This window comes from Harmonia axyridis, chromosome 2 (assembly GCF_914767665.1).
Source record: "Harmonia axyridis chromosome 2, icHarAxyr1.1, whole genome shotgun sequence".
Taxonomy (NCBI): domain Eukaryota; kingdom Metazoa; phylum Arthropoda; class Insecta; order Coleoptera; family Coccinellidae; genus Harmonia; species Harmonia axyridis.
Window position 1 is genome coordinate 6,592,660 of NC_059502.1, and position 16,883 is coordinate 6,609,542.

At 39.0% G+C, this 16,883-nt stretch overlaps 1 protein-coding gene across 2 annotated transcripts in view; it reads right to left on the reverse strand.

Annotated features, from left to right (window-relative positions):
* LOC123674225 (homeobox protein 2) overlaps nt 1–16,883 on the reverse strand; it is a 262,915-nt gene that overhangs the window by 7,563 nt on the left and 238,469 nt on the right. For both annotated transcript variants that reach the window (XM_045609149.1, XM_045609150.1), the window contains exons 12-14: nt 16,167–16,350; nt 8,561–8,879; nt 6,738–6,879 (exon numbers count right to left, since the gene is read on the reverse strand). In XM_045609149.1, coding sequence (XP_045465105.1) covers nt 6,738–6,879; nt 8,561–8,879; nt 16,167–16,350 — 645 coding nt within the window. The remainder of the gene's footprint in view (nt 1–6,737; nt 6,880–8,560; nt 8,880–16,166; nt 16,351–16,883) is intronic.

A 16,883-nucleotide genomic window follows, 5' to 3' on the forward strand; every position in this document is an offset into this window, starting at 1 on the left:
CTCTCCGTATAGGTGTACCTAAGTGATTGGTTTGTTTATTTGTTAACAGAATAAGTAGACATATTTATGTTGAAGGGCTTCTTCTTACCGAAAAAAATCTTTTCGTTCCATTCTTTTCACCAAAAGATGATAGCCTGGAAACCACTATGAAATTTATGAATAGGGCAAGTATTCACCAAGTGGTGAATAGTTTCTTCTACACCATACTTACATAGTGGGCTTTCAATGAAAACACCATTTGAAGATTGCAACGACCATGACCAATCCTAAGTAGATTTAAAATAACCAAAATTTCCTAGGAAGATTAGAGCCTGACACTTTCTTTGAAGGATCAACGATTAGACTTTTATTGAAGACATTACAAAACTGCATTGCGAACGCCAATATTCTTTGTCACTTTCATTAGATTGAAGGAAAGTATTAACTCATATAGGTTTGCGTGACTTCAATCTGGCCGTTCTAGTATCTGGGAAGTAAGATACAATTGGAAATAAGTTCGGATAGAAATGAAATTTATCCCAAGGTTTTTTGAACGCAACCTGTCTATGAATATAAGGCAGTAGTATGTGTAATAGCACTGGCAACCAATGTAAAGGTGTGACTCTAATAGTTCCACTAATAATTCTCATAGAAACGTTAAGCTGCGCATCAATTTTATGAACATGAGCACTATTGAACCAAACAGAACAACAGTATTCAGCAATAGAAAAATCCAAGGCCAAAGTTGGCATCAGCACCCCATGAAGGACAAACTAATTTTTGAAAAATATCATTACTCAACTTCAATTCCATACGCAAATTTTCCAAGTGGACCTTGAAATTTAAGAAGAACCAAGTTCAACTTCAGGTCATTTGGGAATATAATCATAATTCACTGTACCTACAGAATAGTTGTAATAACCACAGAATCTTTACAAGCGTTTAACGAAGGCTTCGACAACGATGTTGTCATCTTAACAAACTGAAAGTTACTAGTTAAATTTGAAAGAATATCGACCAGGGTCTCTTGAACTATCCCCTACATTACTGAATCACGTCCTTATAAGCCTAGATTTAGGTGAACATTGAGCAAACTACATTTGCAAACTACTCGCTGGTTGTGGAGAGCTAAACCAAAATTATAGGAAATTCAAAAATCTAATATTTTAACAGATTCGAAAGAGTTGAAATTTCGCTTTCATGTATAGAGTAGCAATCAGAAGATTCGTACCAAATTTCGTATCAATAAGGGCATCAGAACCATAGAAAATTCAAGTAGAATATCGAAGAGAATGAGGAAACTAGTGAAGATACCGGGTGAAACCAAAATTACTGTAGAGTAAATTACCAAGAAGTATAACGGTTTTAATGATTCCACGTTTTCACATCCACCCGGTGTATAAGGGTATCCGAGAGCTACATTCCAAAACGACGTAACGGTTAAAGATATACCCTTATCATTAACAAAAGCGCCACCAGAGGACACTACCGACATAGACGTAACGGAGGGCATAATTTGTTTCGTGGAGAAAAAGAATGATCCTCAATTTGCGGAAATCGCCTTTCACATACCCTTTTACGAGGAATGCTGTGGCGGCGGTCTTCCTATCAGTTTAATTTCGTTTTATATCCTAATTGAACAATTCTGGGGGGGCCCGAGCTACCCTACGCCCGACTTAAGGCGGAATTACACTATTGGGTCTGGATTTCATATGGATAGAATGATATAATTAACCCGCGTTGCGTTGTATCGGAGATCGAAATATACCCACCACTCTCACAGTCATACAATAGCATATTTCCGATTTTTCATGTAGTTTATCCTGAGATATGAATTCATAACGCTCTGTAACGTCTTACCAAGGCTTTCGCAAGTTTATAGCTAAAGCTGACGGAGTACTGTCTTCAAAGAGGCCACTCTCTTACGGAATCCCTCAAGGTTCCTTCCTGTCTCCCTTGTTGTTTACATTATATTCATCCCAGATGCCGAAAACGGAGGAAACCTACATGGCATTTATGCTGACGAAACTGTCATTTTGCCAGTTTGTGGTGACCCAAAATAGCAATGAAGTATCTGCGAAAAGCCATCTCAAGACTCCAATCATGGTTCGCTCGATGGAGAATAGAAGAAGTAAACTCTGAGGTGATCCAGGATGTTCACTTCAGCCGAAAGTGGGAAGATCCCACGATCGTAATATTCAGTTGGAGAATCGATTGAAACAAAGAGGCCAAGTATCTGGAAGTGATACATGACAAGAAGCTAACTTGGAAACAACATGTTCCATCAGCTGTGAAGAAAGGAGGGGCAATATAGGTATAGTTGCAATCGCTACTTTGCATAGATAGCAAAATGTCTCTTTGCAACCAGCTTCTTCTCTACAAGTCGACCATCTGGCAGAACCTGACTTGCTCATGTCAGCTTGGTGACATGCCGCAAAGTCCCATCTGCAGAGAATTCTACTCGTGACGAGCTCATAATCATGAGATAAGCCAAAAATACGTCATGGTGCGTCAGCAATGAATTGATTCTTGTGAAGACCTGCTACTAACATTCCTTGAAGACCATCTTATAGAACTAAGACTAAGACTTCTACAAGAAAGTCCCTAGGAAACATAAGAAAACGACGATGGCGCTACCATAAGAAGTAGGTGTTGAGCCAAATAAAGGGTGTTTTTTTTAGAGCTATAGAACTTCAAATTGCAATAAAACAACGATGGATTATTCGATTGACATGAATTTCATTTATTCGCAAGATAATCTTGTGGCATTACATTTTGAATATGATTTCTGGCATATGACCGCCACGGCTGGCTCGGATGTTATCCAATCTGGACGTCCAATTTTCGATGACTTCTTCCAACATTTGTGGTCGTATATCGGCAATAACACGACGAATGTTGTCTTCCAAATGGTCAAGGGTTTGTGGCTTATCCGCATAGACCAATGACTTTACAAAGCCCCACAGAAAGTAGTCTAGCGGTGTTAAATCACAAGATCTTGGAGGCCAATTCACACGTCCAAAACGTGAAATTAGGCGGTCACCAAACGTGTCATTCAATAAATCGACTGTGGCACGAGCTGTGTGACATGTTGAGCAGTCTTGTTGGAACCACAGCTCCAGGACATCATGGTTGTTCAATTCAGGAATGAAAAAGTTAGTATTCATGGCTCTATACCGATCACCATTGACTGTAACGTTCTGGCCATCATCGTTTTTGAAGAAGTACGGACCAATGATTCCACCAGCCCATAAAGCGCACCAAACAGTCAGTTTTTCTGGATGTAACGGTGTTCATGGTTGTTCAATTCAGGAATGAAAAAGTTAGTATTCATGGCTCTATACCGATCACCATTGACTGTAACGTTCTGGCCATCATCGTTTTTGAAGAAGTACGGACCAATGATTCCACCAGCCCATAAAGCGCACCAAACAGTCAGTTTTTCTGGATGTAACGGTGTTTCGACATACACTTGAGGATTAGCTTCACTCCAAATGCGGCAGTTTTGTTTGTTGACGTAGCCATTCAACCAGAAGTGCGCTTCATCGCTAAACAAAATAAAATGGACGTAGTGCGCGATACTTATTCCGCACAGAACCATTATTTTCGAAATAAAATTGCACTATTTTCAAGCGTCGGTCAGGCGTGAGTCTATTCATGATAAATTGCCAAACCAAACTGAGAATAAATCACTTGACAGCTTAAATCTTGAACAGTTATGCCAACTTAAAGTTATATACCTCAAAAAAAAAAAACACCTGTTACAAGCTGGCACTGAGACCAGAGATCAGTTGTTACACAATTACTATTTAATGCCATGTTGTCCCTTCTAGAGCAGGACTCATTTCTTTACCAGAGGTGAAAACACTGATATGAAGCAGTAAAGGGCTATCGGTCTAATTTCATAAAACATAAAAGTTCAAAGTACATATCGCTCACCGTGCTTCACAATTGCAACCTTCTCACTGCAGATATAATAGTTAACTATGTACCAAGACAGTTGAAAGATGCAAGTGTACCGAAACTTACAGAACCCTAGAGGCTCTGGCCCAAGGTTTGTAAATCGCCAGAGGCATCAACATCTGTTAATACCTTGGGTGCAAACAAACTTTTATATCTTACTATAAGGGGTGGAGCAAATTTTAAGCAGATGGCTCCCATAGTTCCTCAGAAAACTCTGGACAGAGTAAGGTAGATGAACAGACTGTGACAATTTCAGGACTTTGAACTTTTTTTCTCCGAACAAATTATGCAATACATCATTTCGATTCCGATCTAACTTGATCGTCCTATCGATTTGATTCGACAACCGACGTTCGATGATTCCAAAAATTAGTGCTAATTGGAGGCTGTTGCTAGAACGCCCCACGCCACGCTGCACCGACTACAGTCATCAGTTCCCATCCCGGCATATGTATCTTGGCAGGCATATGAGGCAATAAAGCAGAGATACGGCAGGAATCGAATATAGTTTACCGGGATTGGATGGATCTCCGCAAATTCACTCCGGCTAAGTGAATCGTTCTAATCCACCGCCCGACGGGTCTCGATTTCATTTCATTCACTCCTCTGATCGTCATCTGTTCTCCTCCCCTACCCCTTCACTCTAATGGACCATGGTCGAGAGTGATGGACCTGCTCTTTAATTGTATCGCCTCAATTTCAATTCCACCCTTGATTATGGCCACGGTATGTACCTGAGCCTCGGACTGATGAGAAGTCATCAAATTGTCGGCTGTGTGGTGTGTACAGGCTGTTCGTGATGAAGATGTAAAACTGATGGCTTATAGGCCAATTTAAAAGTCCCCGGACTGATGCACAGATGGCGGTGCTAGTATTAAATCCATATGATTTTTAGTTATTACCAACCTTCAAACGATACGTGTCAAAATTATACAGCAGTCCGACCATTAGTTGATCGAGATTTTGTGAGTGTAGCTCCTTTTGTTATTTGAAAAAAGATGGAAAAAGAAGTACTTCGTGTGCTGCTAAAGTATTGCGTTTTGAAGGGAAAAAATACAGTTGAAGCAAAATCTTGGTTTAATGAAGAGTTTCCAGGGTCTGAACGAGGAAAATCAACCATCATTGATTGGTATGCTGAGATTGAACATGGTGAAATAAGCACCGAAGACGGCGAACGCAGTGGACGTCCAAAAGAGGCTGTCACCGACGAAAAAATCAAAAAAGTCCACAAAATAATTTTAAATGACCGCAAAGTTAAGTTGATCAAGATAGCAGACATTGTGAAGATATCATCTGTAGGTGTACATCATATCATTCACGAATATTTGTACATGAGAAAGCTGTGTGCGAAATCGGTGCCTCGCGAGCTTACAATCAATTGAAAGCAACAACGTGTTAACCATTCTGAGTAGTGATTGAAGCTGTTTAAGTGCAATAAACCTGAATTTTTGCGTCGATATCTGACAATGGATAAAACATGGCTCCATCATTTCACTTGGAGTCCAATTGACAGTCAGCTGAATGGACTGCACGCGATGAACCGAATCCAAAGCGTGGAAAGATGCAACAGTCATATGGCAAGATTATGGCATCAGTGTTTTGGGATGCGCAAGGTATAATATTCATTGATTACCTCCAAAAGAACCAGACCTTCAACAGCGATTATTATATAGCGTCATTGGATCGTTTGAAGGATGAAATCGTTAAAAAACGGCCCCATTTGAAGAAAAAAAGTTGCTGTTTTATCAAGACAATGCGCTGCGTCACAAATCAATAGAAACAATGGCAAAATTGCATGAATTGGGCTTCGAATTGCTTCTGCATCCACTGTATTCGCCAGATCTGGGCCCCAGCGACTTTTTCCTGTTCTCAGACCTTAAAAGAATGCTCGCTGGAAAGAAATTTAGCACCAATGGAGAAGTAATCGCTGAAACTGAGGCATATTTTGAAGCGAAAGGCAAATCGTAGTACAAAAATGTTATCGAAAAGTTGTAAGATCGCTATAATCGCTGTATCGCCCTCGAAGGCAACTATGTTGAATAATAAAATCGGATTTTGCCGAAAGAATGTGTTTTACTATGGTACAGAGGACTTTTCAATTGGCCTGTTGAGACCACGACGTCAGGATACTTCAACCGACAGATATAACATCCTATTCTCGAGGACAGGAATCATCTCAGATATCAAGAGCTACCACCCTTGGAAATTGATATGGAAGCCTTCGAAACATACAAACATCCGAATAACATCAACAGAAAAGAAGAAACACCTCCTGATTACCAGCAATATTTCTTAGAAAAACAATATCTCTCTGAAGAGGAGAGGATGAACCTTATAGCTCTGCCTCCTCTCGTGTAAATAGTACAAATACCACATCAGGAGAGAAGCCTCATTCATATTGAAGAGATCCAGCGTTGAGTCACGATCTACGAACTAGAAACATCTGGAGATGCTAACTGCAGTAGTAAGCTAAACGTCAGGTGAAAACCTGAGTAGACCACATCTAAAAAGCCTGAAATTCTCCAATTCTATCATAAATAGCATTCTTCGAGACAACCTTTCACACCCCTAATATCCCTGAGTACACATCAGTATTCTGTGGTTCACACCGAGTCCAGATCCGTCGGCAAAATCGATTCCCCACTCGCTATCTAGTCAGCCCCGCCATTGTCCGATTGTGCACAGATGCAACAGTAATTTCCGGGTGAATCGCTTTGAAGTGAATGCTTCCGCGTTATCCCCTAATTGACGTTGGGCCGGTGTGAATAGCTGCAAACGCCGGAATAACTACTTACCGAGTGGTCAACTTGGTCTGTCCAGGTATCGAGTCGTCGTCCGAGTAATCGATTTCCGGCTGTGGCGGCGGGTCGTTGCTGAATCCGGAATCGTTGCTGCTGTGCAAAGAGACGTTTCCTACTGGGCCGCCGATCTTGCCACCTGCGGACACAGAGATTGATAAATTGGGCGGCGTTGCCGGACATACGGATTTTTCCGGATTTATACAGATTTTAACACAGAATTAGCAAATTTTGAAGAAACGACAGTGATCTGTTAAAAACAGACGCAGCATAAGAAATAACAGCTAACAATTGTGCACATGGTATGAAAATTTAGAAAATGTTGATCCCTTATTCCCATAATGTCCCGAATTCGATGCTTACTGGAAAAATTTTAAGAACTATAAGAATTAGAGAAAAAATCCCCCGATGAACTGAGTCGACAAGAAGTACCGATGGTTGTATACTTACTGACGAAGAAACTGAAACACCCAAAAGGAGCTGTTTAAATTTCAATTTTTTTTGGTAAAACATAGATAGTATAACAAGGAGTAAATGATTGCAATTTGGAGAAAAAAAGGATTGCAGTTTTTTTTTCTAATATTGTTATTAATGTGTTTGTCCACCTCTATTATATATACACTCCCCAACGAGTCGGAATTGATGCAATAAGACGGTCTATTTCTTCTTGAGGGATACTATCCCAAGCTACCTGTACTCCATTCCTCAGAGCAGCCAAAGTCCGAGGGGGCTAGGGTTAATTTCCAAGCCTTCTACCCATAATGTCCCAAACATGCTATATGAGCAAAAGATCGGGGGATCTGGGGGGCCATGACAAAATATTCACATGGACCGCTTGGAAAAAGTTTAAAATAACTCTTGCAACATGAAGTCGGCCATTATCTTGCTGAAATATTGGTTTCTTGAGCCGGTTAAGGTAAGGGAGAACATATGGCACCACTATTTCTTGAAGTAAACACAGCGCTGTCATGTTACCTCGAATAAAGACTAAAGGTGACCTACTTTCATGTGCAATAGCACCCCAAACCATAACGCCTACTGCCGGTGTACATGACGCTCAATCCAAACTGAGGTTCACGCCTTTCTCCCCGACGTTGTCTAACCCTTCTTCGGCCATCATGTGCACCCAAAGAGAATCGAGATTCATCAGAAAAGACGACTTGATGCCATTCTACAATACAAAGTTGACGTTCTCTGCACCACTGTAATCGTTGCCAGCAATGCTCAACCGCCAGAGGTAACACCAAATGGGATCGATAATGCTGCATTCCATAAGACCTTATCCAGCGGTGAACCGTTCGGACAGTCACAGGATTGAGCTGTCGCAAATCGGTCTCTGATGGTCTTAGATGTCGATCTTGAACTTTATTGGTGCCCCTTCGACGTCCGGCGCCTACTCTTCTTCGATTTTGGTCATTATCAAACCACGCTTGACAACATCTCATAGCAGTAGTTGGATTTATGTTCGTACGGTTAGCGATTCCTCGGAATGACAACCCTGCCTTCCGTAGACCAATAATTCGACCTCATTCAAATTCACTTAGCAGGCAAGAAATTCCGCATACACGTGCTCTAGGCATTTTAACAACAACTAAACATTGACTTTGGATCTTCTCGAACAGCTGATTTGTTGTAAAATGCAAAAAAACTACTACAATATTTAAGTAACAAAAATTGTTTACATGAAAAACCTTCACGATTTTTTTTCCAAATTCAATTATTTACTCCTTGCTATACTATCTATGTTTTACCAGAAAAAAAATTAGAATTCAAACAGCTCCTTCTGGGCGTTGCAGTTTCTTTATTAGTTCTTAACTCACCTTTGGTCTGTAAGTGCAAGGGGAGATTTGCTCCTGCAGTCGGTCTATCAGATCTGGATGGCTGTGGATGCGTGGAATACGCACCAGTGATAGACGACTGCGTCTGGAAGTTGAAAGAAGTAGCCGAAGATTTGATGCCTGACTGCGTGTAGTTGGACTGGAACGTGGACGTGTCTATGGTCGGTTTGGTGAGGGAACTGGTGAAGTTGGTGCTCTGTGATTGGGTAAGACCAGCTTTCTGATATGGCAGTGATGGTGTTGGGACTGGTGCTGGTAGCTGCGGGGGCGGTATGTTGTTAGAACCTATAGCGCGGCGTATCTGAAAAAAAAGATTAAGGTATAGTCAGATATGGAAATAATCAATGTATGCAATGCAGGGTGTTCAAAATTGAAAGCTGACTGGAAGCATTTCAGGAGCAGAAAGAGTTCGAGAAAAGTGTTCAAGGATCTTGAACTCTTTTTTTTTTTAATAATAAGATATCAGAAAGCAGATTGAAGATATCTTGGTTTTAGAGTTACAGTTTACTCAGCATTGGCTCAATAATGACTTAACCCTTATCAATAACCCATTATTTACTTTGCTCAATGGAAATGCTGAAGGATAGTCACAAAATAATTGTTGCCAATTGAAGGTCAAATTAAAATAACTGATGGTGTAGCACCTCGACCATTTCACATGTTTTTTGTAAATTAGTTAGTAACCTGTGATTTCTGATTAAGACAAAGTCGTTTTCGAAACCTACGTCAAACGCTAAATGAAAAATTCATGAGAGTGTGATTATTTTCATCTGTCAACTAATATTCATTGTTGGAGACTCTTACAAACGTTACACAGACCACTGAAGGATCTTTTTCGATCCCCAATACGCTCTTTTAGTGATGACGTCAGACACAGTCATTTTAGTTCTCCTGTCAGTGTTCGGAATCCAAACAAACAATTTGTCATTCAAATTGGTACGTTGTCGTCAAAGAAATTGGCTTATTTTGATAACTAAGATTATTTAAGGAACGATTTTGCTATTAATTGATGGACAGAAGGCACGAGATTAATGCCAGTAAGTTCTAACTTGAAGTTCAACTAATAAACACGGCTTTTTACAAAATGTGGGGAATGATGAAGGATTCAAACTTACTGGTATTAACCTCGTTCCTTCTGTCTATCAATTAATACTGAAATCGTTCCTCAAATACTCTTATTTATGAAAATAAGCCAATTCCTTTAACGACACCGTACTATTTTGAATGACAATTTATTTGTTTGGATTCCGAACACTGACAGGAGAACCAAAAATGGGGGTGTTTGACGTCACACTAATAGAGCGTATTACATCTGAAGTGAAAGATCCACCCTGCTTCATTCAAATTTCATTGGAATTCCTTCCATAACAACCACCCGATTTTTATTGATAATTCCCAGTATCGTTGTATCAGAGGAATTTCCAGAGTCAAGAAATTGATAATGAAAACGATCCAGTATAGGCAATTTGGTCATTGATGCTTGAAATTGAGCCCGTTGGCTTTCAATACGTACGAGGGAGGGGATGACACGAGCAGATTGGTATTCGAATAATGATTAATTTTACGCAATATACAGGGGGATTTACATTACCAAAAGTAAGGGTGGGGAATTTCCTGAATTCAGGACATGGGAGTACATGGTGGGTCATGTAAAATTTGCATTTTCCAGGAAGGTTGAACCTTTACAGTTACATAAGGAAAACAATATCATTCTAATGACCGCCACGACTGAACTTTTTTCAATAATGCAATTCCGAATTCAACAGTAACAATATGTTGTGTTGCAACGAAAAACAGTTGAATTTAAGCAGGAGCATACTGCGACAAACTACATAGTCATGTATCTCGTTGTATTGCGGCCGTTTGTCTTTCAATGCTCGGCTCAAATGCATTAATTGCCTGTGATTGTTTCAGTCGGTTTTAACAACTTATAATACACTACGCCAAGCTGGTCTCTCCAAATACTGAGCATGACCTTGGAACCGTGAATATTCAGTTTAGTCGTCGACGTGAAAGCATGGCCGGGATATCCCCATGATTTTCTACGCTTGGGATTATCGTAATGAACTCATTCTTCATCTCCAGTCACAATGCGATGCAGAAATCTTTCCGTCTTTGCCTTGCAAGCAGCTGGTCACAAGAAAGCAAACACCGTTCAACATCTCTCTGCTTTAACTAGAACGGCACCCATTTTCCTTATTTCTGAATCATACCCAAGACTTTCAGGCGTTTTTAAATGGCCTTTAGACACTCTTAATGATCCAGCCAATTCTTGTTGCGTTTGACACGAGTTTTGATCAAGTAATGCCTCTAATTCTAAATCTTCGAAAACCTTCACTCTTCCAATGCCATGCTGGTCTTCGACGTCAAAATCACCGTTCTTGAAGCGTTGAAACCACTCTCGGCACGTCTTTATACTATGCGGCCTCACCATTGGTATTTTAGAAAACTACAACCTCCCGCAAATGACGAGATTTGGTTCGTAAGCTGACATGTTTAATCGAGAATAACTTTATGAGGCAGACACAAATCGACTAATATTTCGTTGGCGATTGTTCACAAATAGCTAAGCTTATTGTGCGACATCTACGTTCCTTTTATTTCGACTACCACTCACCACTACAGTCATCTATCGCAAAATGGCGGAAGCAAAGTTGTACACCTAATACTTTGTAACTTTTAACTTTGAATTTGTCAAATTTGTCAGGCGTTCAATAATAATAAGCTTCAAGAAATGTTAGGGTCTCGTGCATCAAACTACTTTTTAAATATTTTTTGGAAAGATCTATACATAGATAGATATTTTTAAAAGTTAATAAAAAAAATGTTGAGGTAAAAAATTGAATGGAATATAATCATTCCAATATATTGTAGCAATATATTGAACGTCGGCGCCTTCTTGACAGATGACACGCTGCTTCCTGAACACATAGGTGGTCTATCCCAGGCTCATTCGTATAGTCTCACGCCGAGTTTTCCGTGTTAAAGGCAAGAACTCATAACTCATGACAGCCGAGAGAGAAACTTGTTGCCTATCCTCTGCAACAACGCACGCCGTTAATGAAAAAACTTCTCCAGTCTCGCTTTCCAGTCTGTAAACTTCGATAAACCGAATCAATTTTTTCGGTGGCATTTATCCAATAACTTCCCGTCTACCCGACGGCCGCTTTTCAAAGAAACTTCTACGCGGTTCAATTAAGTTTGCGCTCTGCCTAGTTTATATTCCGTTGCAAATTATCTCGCCACGTCGAACCAGTTTACCTCAAAGCTATGTTTTCGCGTTGCCTCTATTTACCTTTCCCCGATTAAATAGGGCGAAAATTGAAATTGAACTGACGGGAGAAGAACGTCTCGGCAGTATCGACGATAATAACGCCACTAGGCAAGGGCTGAAGGCAGAAACACACTAGTGTGTTGCAACGCTCGAAAATATTCATATTTTTGTGTTTTCTATCCCGACTCTCCTGAGACCCCCTACAGATGTGTGCACCGAAGGATGTAATCCAAGATTATTTTTAAATTCGAGTTAGATCTTTTATTTAAGTTGCACTACACATCGAATTTTCAACCACCAGATTAAACATAATACGCTTAAAATATAACACTACTATTATAACCTACATTATATTAGGTGTACAACTTTGCTTCCGCCGTTTTGCAATAGATGGCTTCAGCGGTAAGTAGTAATCGAAATAAGCTTAAATATTTGTCGATTTGTGTCTGTACCATAAAGTTATTCTCGATTAAACATGTCAGCTTACGAGCCAAATTCTCATCATTTGCGGGAGGTTTTGAATTTCTGCTTTAATATGAAGAAATTTGAGGCTAAGGCTCAACAAATACTTTCAAATACCCATGATGAGTACAGAAGAGCGATATTTCACGAACTGTGATTTAATCACTGATATCAGAATGTCACAGGTAGTCACTGTTCCGAAAAACCAATACAGAGCGTGACGGGATCACAGTTTGTACATTTCACAGATCTTTTCAGGGCATATAATCGTCCGTTGCAATCGTAAATTATGAATGTTTTTATTGCTTCGGAACCTTTTTCGACTAACATAATCGTATATTTTTATGACAATCCCAGCATCGTAGGCAACTTCGCCTGCTTTAGGAAGTATTTTTGTAGGACTAGTCGAACAATAAATACTTGCTATAAACAAATAATAACTACTGAATAACTGCATAATTGGTGGTGGCAATAAAATTCTAATTTTATGCTTATCTTCGATAAACAACCCCAAAGAAATTCTTTCTATATTGAAGTTGCCGACCGAAGCAATAAATGGTACTCTGTAGTCTGTATTATAAAAAATAAACAAAAACACGTCAGAGACATAATAATAATAGGCGAAAGAATAATAACAGGCGAAAGACCAGAAATCTTTGGGCTGTCTTCATTAAAGTTAATGTTAATTATGCTTCTTGTAATTTATGCCAGTTGAAATTATCTTTCAAAACCACCTCTTCAAATTTGAGGAAACATTTGAAAAATCGATATCCTTCTGTTACGTTCCTAACTAAATCTGAATTAAGGAAAAGAGTGAAAATGTAAGAAAAATGGATGTTTTCATAATAATTTTTCATTAATTTTGCTTTGAATGATAAGAGTGACCAATTCGAGTTGCAAAGATAAACGAACTAAGGTTTGGGTGATTCATACAAATATTAATAACAAGCAACCTAAACAGTGATCCCGTCATGCTTCAATTTCACTGATATCATAACGTTCACGTTTCACAACGTGATCTAGAAATCACGGTATCGCTCATCTCTAATGATGAGAATGGTGATTTTGACGGAGGAAGAGAGAAGGTTTTCGAAGATGCAGAATTGACAGGATCATTGGGAGTGACGCAAGAAGTCATTTCAAAACGCCTACAAGTCATGGGGATGATTCAGAAACAAGGAAATTGGGTGCCGTACGAGTTGAAACCGAGAGATGTCCAACTGCGTTTGTTTACTTGTGAAAATCTGCTTGAAACGCAGAGGCTGAAAGGATTTCTGCATCATATTGTGCCTGGGAGCAAAAATGGGTTCGTTATGCTAATCCTAAGTGCAGGAAGTCATGTGGACTTCCCGGCTTTGTTACCATGTCGACGGTCAAGCCGAATGTTCATTCAAGGATTTGGCGCGACCAGCTAGACTAAGTTTATTATACCTAAGGGATTGGAACAGATTGAAAAACTCAGAGACCATCTGAAGCGGAATCCATTGATTGAGTTAAATGGAAGACAAAAGCTGAAATATAAGGATAAAGTGATTAAGAAGCATCACACTTATTCTCCAGACATTGATAACTAAGATTTTTACTGATTTCAGTCGACAATTCGATCGTTATTATGAGAAAAAACACCTATGAAAATGTTCTTATCTTTAATAACCAAATGCAGAATATCACAACAAGATTAAACTTCCAGCTGAATTTCTTCTGCGTACTAAGCTAGCATTACATGTAAATCTATGCGAGTTATAACACTGAAGACTTGAACGGAGAATTCTCCTCAATTTGGGTTATTACTGCAAATGCAAATTGAAATTTAATAATTATGGGTTATATTCATGATCTTTCCAAATTATCTGTAGAAATTATTTGAATTCACTTTTCAAAAATGGTAAGGTTAGGTTAGGATTGAAGCTGTCATCTTTTGACATTTGATAAGTAGAAACTATGCCATTACTAAAAATGGCGATACCCTCTTCAAGAACGCATTAAGTTTGTTAAAATTCACTACAAAAATGAAAATGAAAATGAAAATTTTGCAGTCACAGTTTGCAAAACTTAAATACTTTTGGGTCGTCGTGAAGTACCTTCTCGGCTAGCAATAGTGAAATTGGTGGAAAAATTTGAGCTGTTGGTGTCAGTGATGCAAAGCATGCCTGAGAATATTGCTGCTGTGGACCCTAAAGTTGACCAAAACCCAGGTTTGTCGATTCCTCGTCGATATTGGAATTTAGGATTTTCATAACGACATTACACCGTATTTTGCATAAAATTTGAGTCTCAAGGAGTTCAGTTAACACAAGAACTCAAGTCTGTCGATCACCAGCAACGTCATATCCTCGCTGATTGGTCCTTGAAATGCATCAATGATGCGGATTTTCATCGGAGGCTAGGTTGATAAGCAGAATTGTTGCATTTGGGGCTCAGAAAATCCAATAATGCAACACAAGCAACGAAACAATCGTGGTCTTGTTATTTCTCAAAGATCTCAATTGGCCACCGAGATCTTGTGATTCAGTGATTCAACACCTTTAGACTTTTTATCTTTTTTCGTTGGGGCCACGTGAACGATGAGGTTTATGCCAATGATCCACAATCGATACACTATTTTGAAGATGGAATTTTTTATTGGAGACATACAGCTACAAATGTGTGAAATGGTCATGGAAAGTTTCATGAAATGGGTATTATCGAAGTTCAATTACTGCTCCCCTGTGTATAGCTTTTGCTTGGATCAGGACTCTCTTTGTCGAATTCAACGGGTACAGAACAACTGTATACGATTTATCTTCGGGATTAGAAAATTTGAACATGTATCTTCCTAGCTGGTAGAGTTGAGATGGCTTCCTATGAGACTTCGTTTCAACTATCATGTTCTCTGTACTTTCCATAAAATAAATGTGAAGAGAAGACCACCTTATCTCTTCAATAAGTTGCAATACAGAGCTGATGTTCACAATGTTAATATCAGGTATAGAAATTTGCTTACATGTCCTCATCATAGAACCTCAACATTTCAAAGAAGTTTCAGATACAACATCTGTAAATTGTACAATGTTATACCTTATGAATTGAAACAACTCAATGATCACAGATTCAGGAACAAAATCAGAGAATACCTGCTCAGTTCCTCCTAACTCACCCTCTATCTCCGAGAGGGTAAAAAAGGAAATTATTTTTTTTCAATTCTTTATGCTCTATTATTGTTTTTTTTATCAATGTTATTGGATGGATTGCACACAATGTATGTATGTATTTAATTTTTTTTTCTTTCATGTATCAACAAGTGGTAGAACACCTATGGGTGAACTTCCCCTTGAGATTTCTATAAAGAAATAAAGGCCTTATTATTATTATTATTATTATTATATAGCCCTACAACCGTAGCAGTGACGGCCATTTAACTAGTAATCTTCGTTGGTGGCAGACCTTCCTCTTTACAATGAAATAAACATCCATTGCTTTATCTTAAAACATCAAAATGAATCCACCTTTTGGAAAATCCTGTACAACATATGCAAAATATGATATGACAGATTTGAAGAGCTTCTTCTTCCATTTTATGGTCGTTGGCTCCTACTTTTACCTATTCAAAGCTACTCTTTGTTTCTTCGATGTTCTATTCTAACCATTCAATCAGCAGTCGATGTTGCCATATGGTGGAGGAATTAGAACGAAACATCAAACATTTTCAAATAAAAGGTTAAAATGTTATGTTTGAAACGTTACGTATTAACGATATACCATAACAAAACACTTAGTTTCAGCTTGGAGGAGAATTCCCCACTATTCATACATTCAAACCAACTAACTCAACCATAATCTACCTAGTCTAGATCGTCTAGCATGCTACTCTACCTGCTTAGCGTTATTGGATGATCTGTGCAAATGAATGCTATCTCCGAACATACGGGTGGATTCCAGCGTGTTGTTACCGGATAGTGTATCGGAGCCGTCGTGGGATTCGGCATTATTTTGGCCGTTGTTGTTTCCACCGCTCTGCCCCTGGGAACCTCCTGTTTCATTCCTGTGGCTTGGAGATCTGTAAGAAAATATCGTGGTAGTTAGTTGAGAGGGTCGGTTGGATGTTGGATGAAATGGTATCAGTTGTAATTGACGCTTGTTAGAGTCTCTGAACATGGGTGTGTAAACGTTTACTATTTGAAATACAGGGTGTTGAATTTTTATGTTTTTCAGAGAATTTTTTTTTCATGGCATCTTTATTTATCGTGTACCTTTCCATGATTGAACGATATAACCTACTTGTTACTAATTTATATTTATGCACAGTTGGCGACTCTGCAACGAGTATGCCGTCTGTGACAAAAGTCATAGAATCTGAAAGTGTCATAACACTCAAATTCATAACACTACTGAACACAAATTGTATAAGAAATGTCAAAAAGAATACACATTGTTGCCATTATAACTATTTCAAATTTCTATTGTAAAACTTCTTTAGAAGAATTCTGCATGTTCTATAGACGCATGAATAAATGAATGAATGAGCGCCCACAAAATTCTGATACCAAATGAATGCAAGTATTCGCCAAGACACTAGCTGTCTATGCTTGC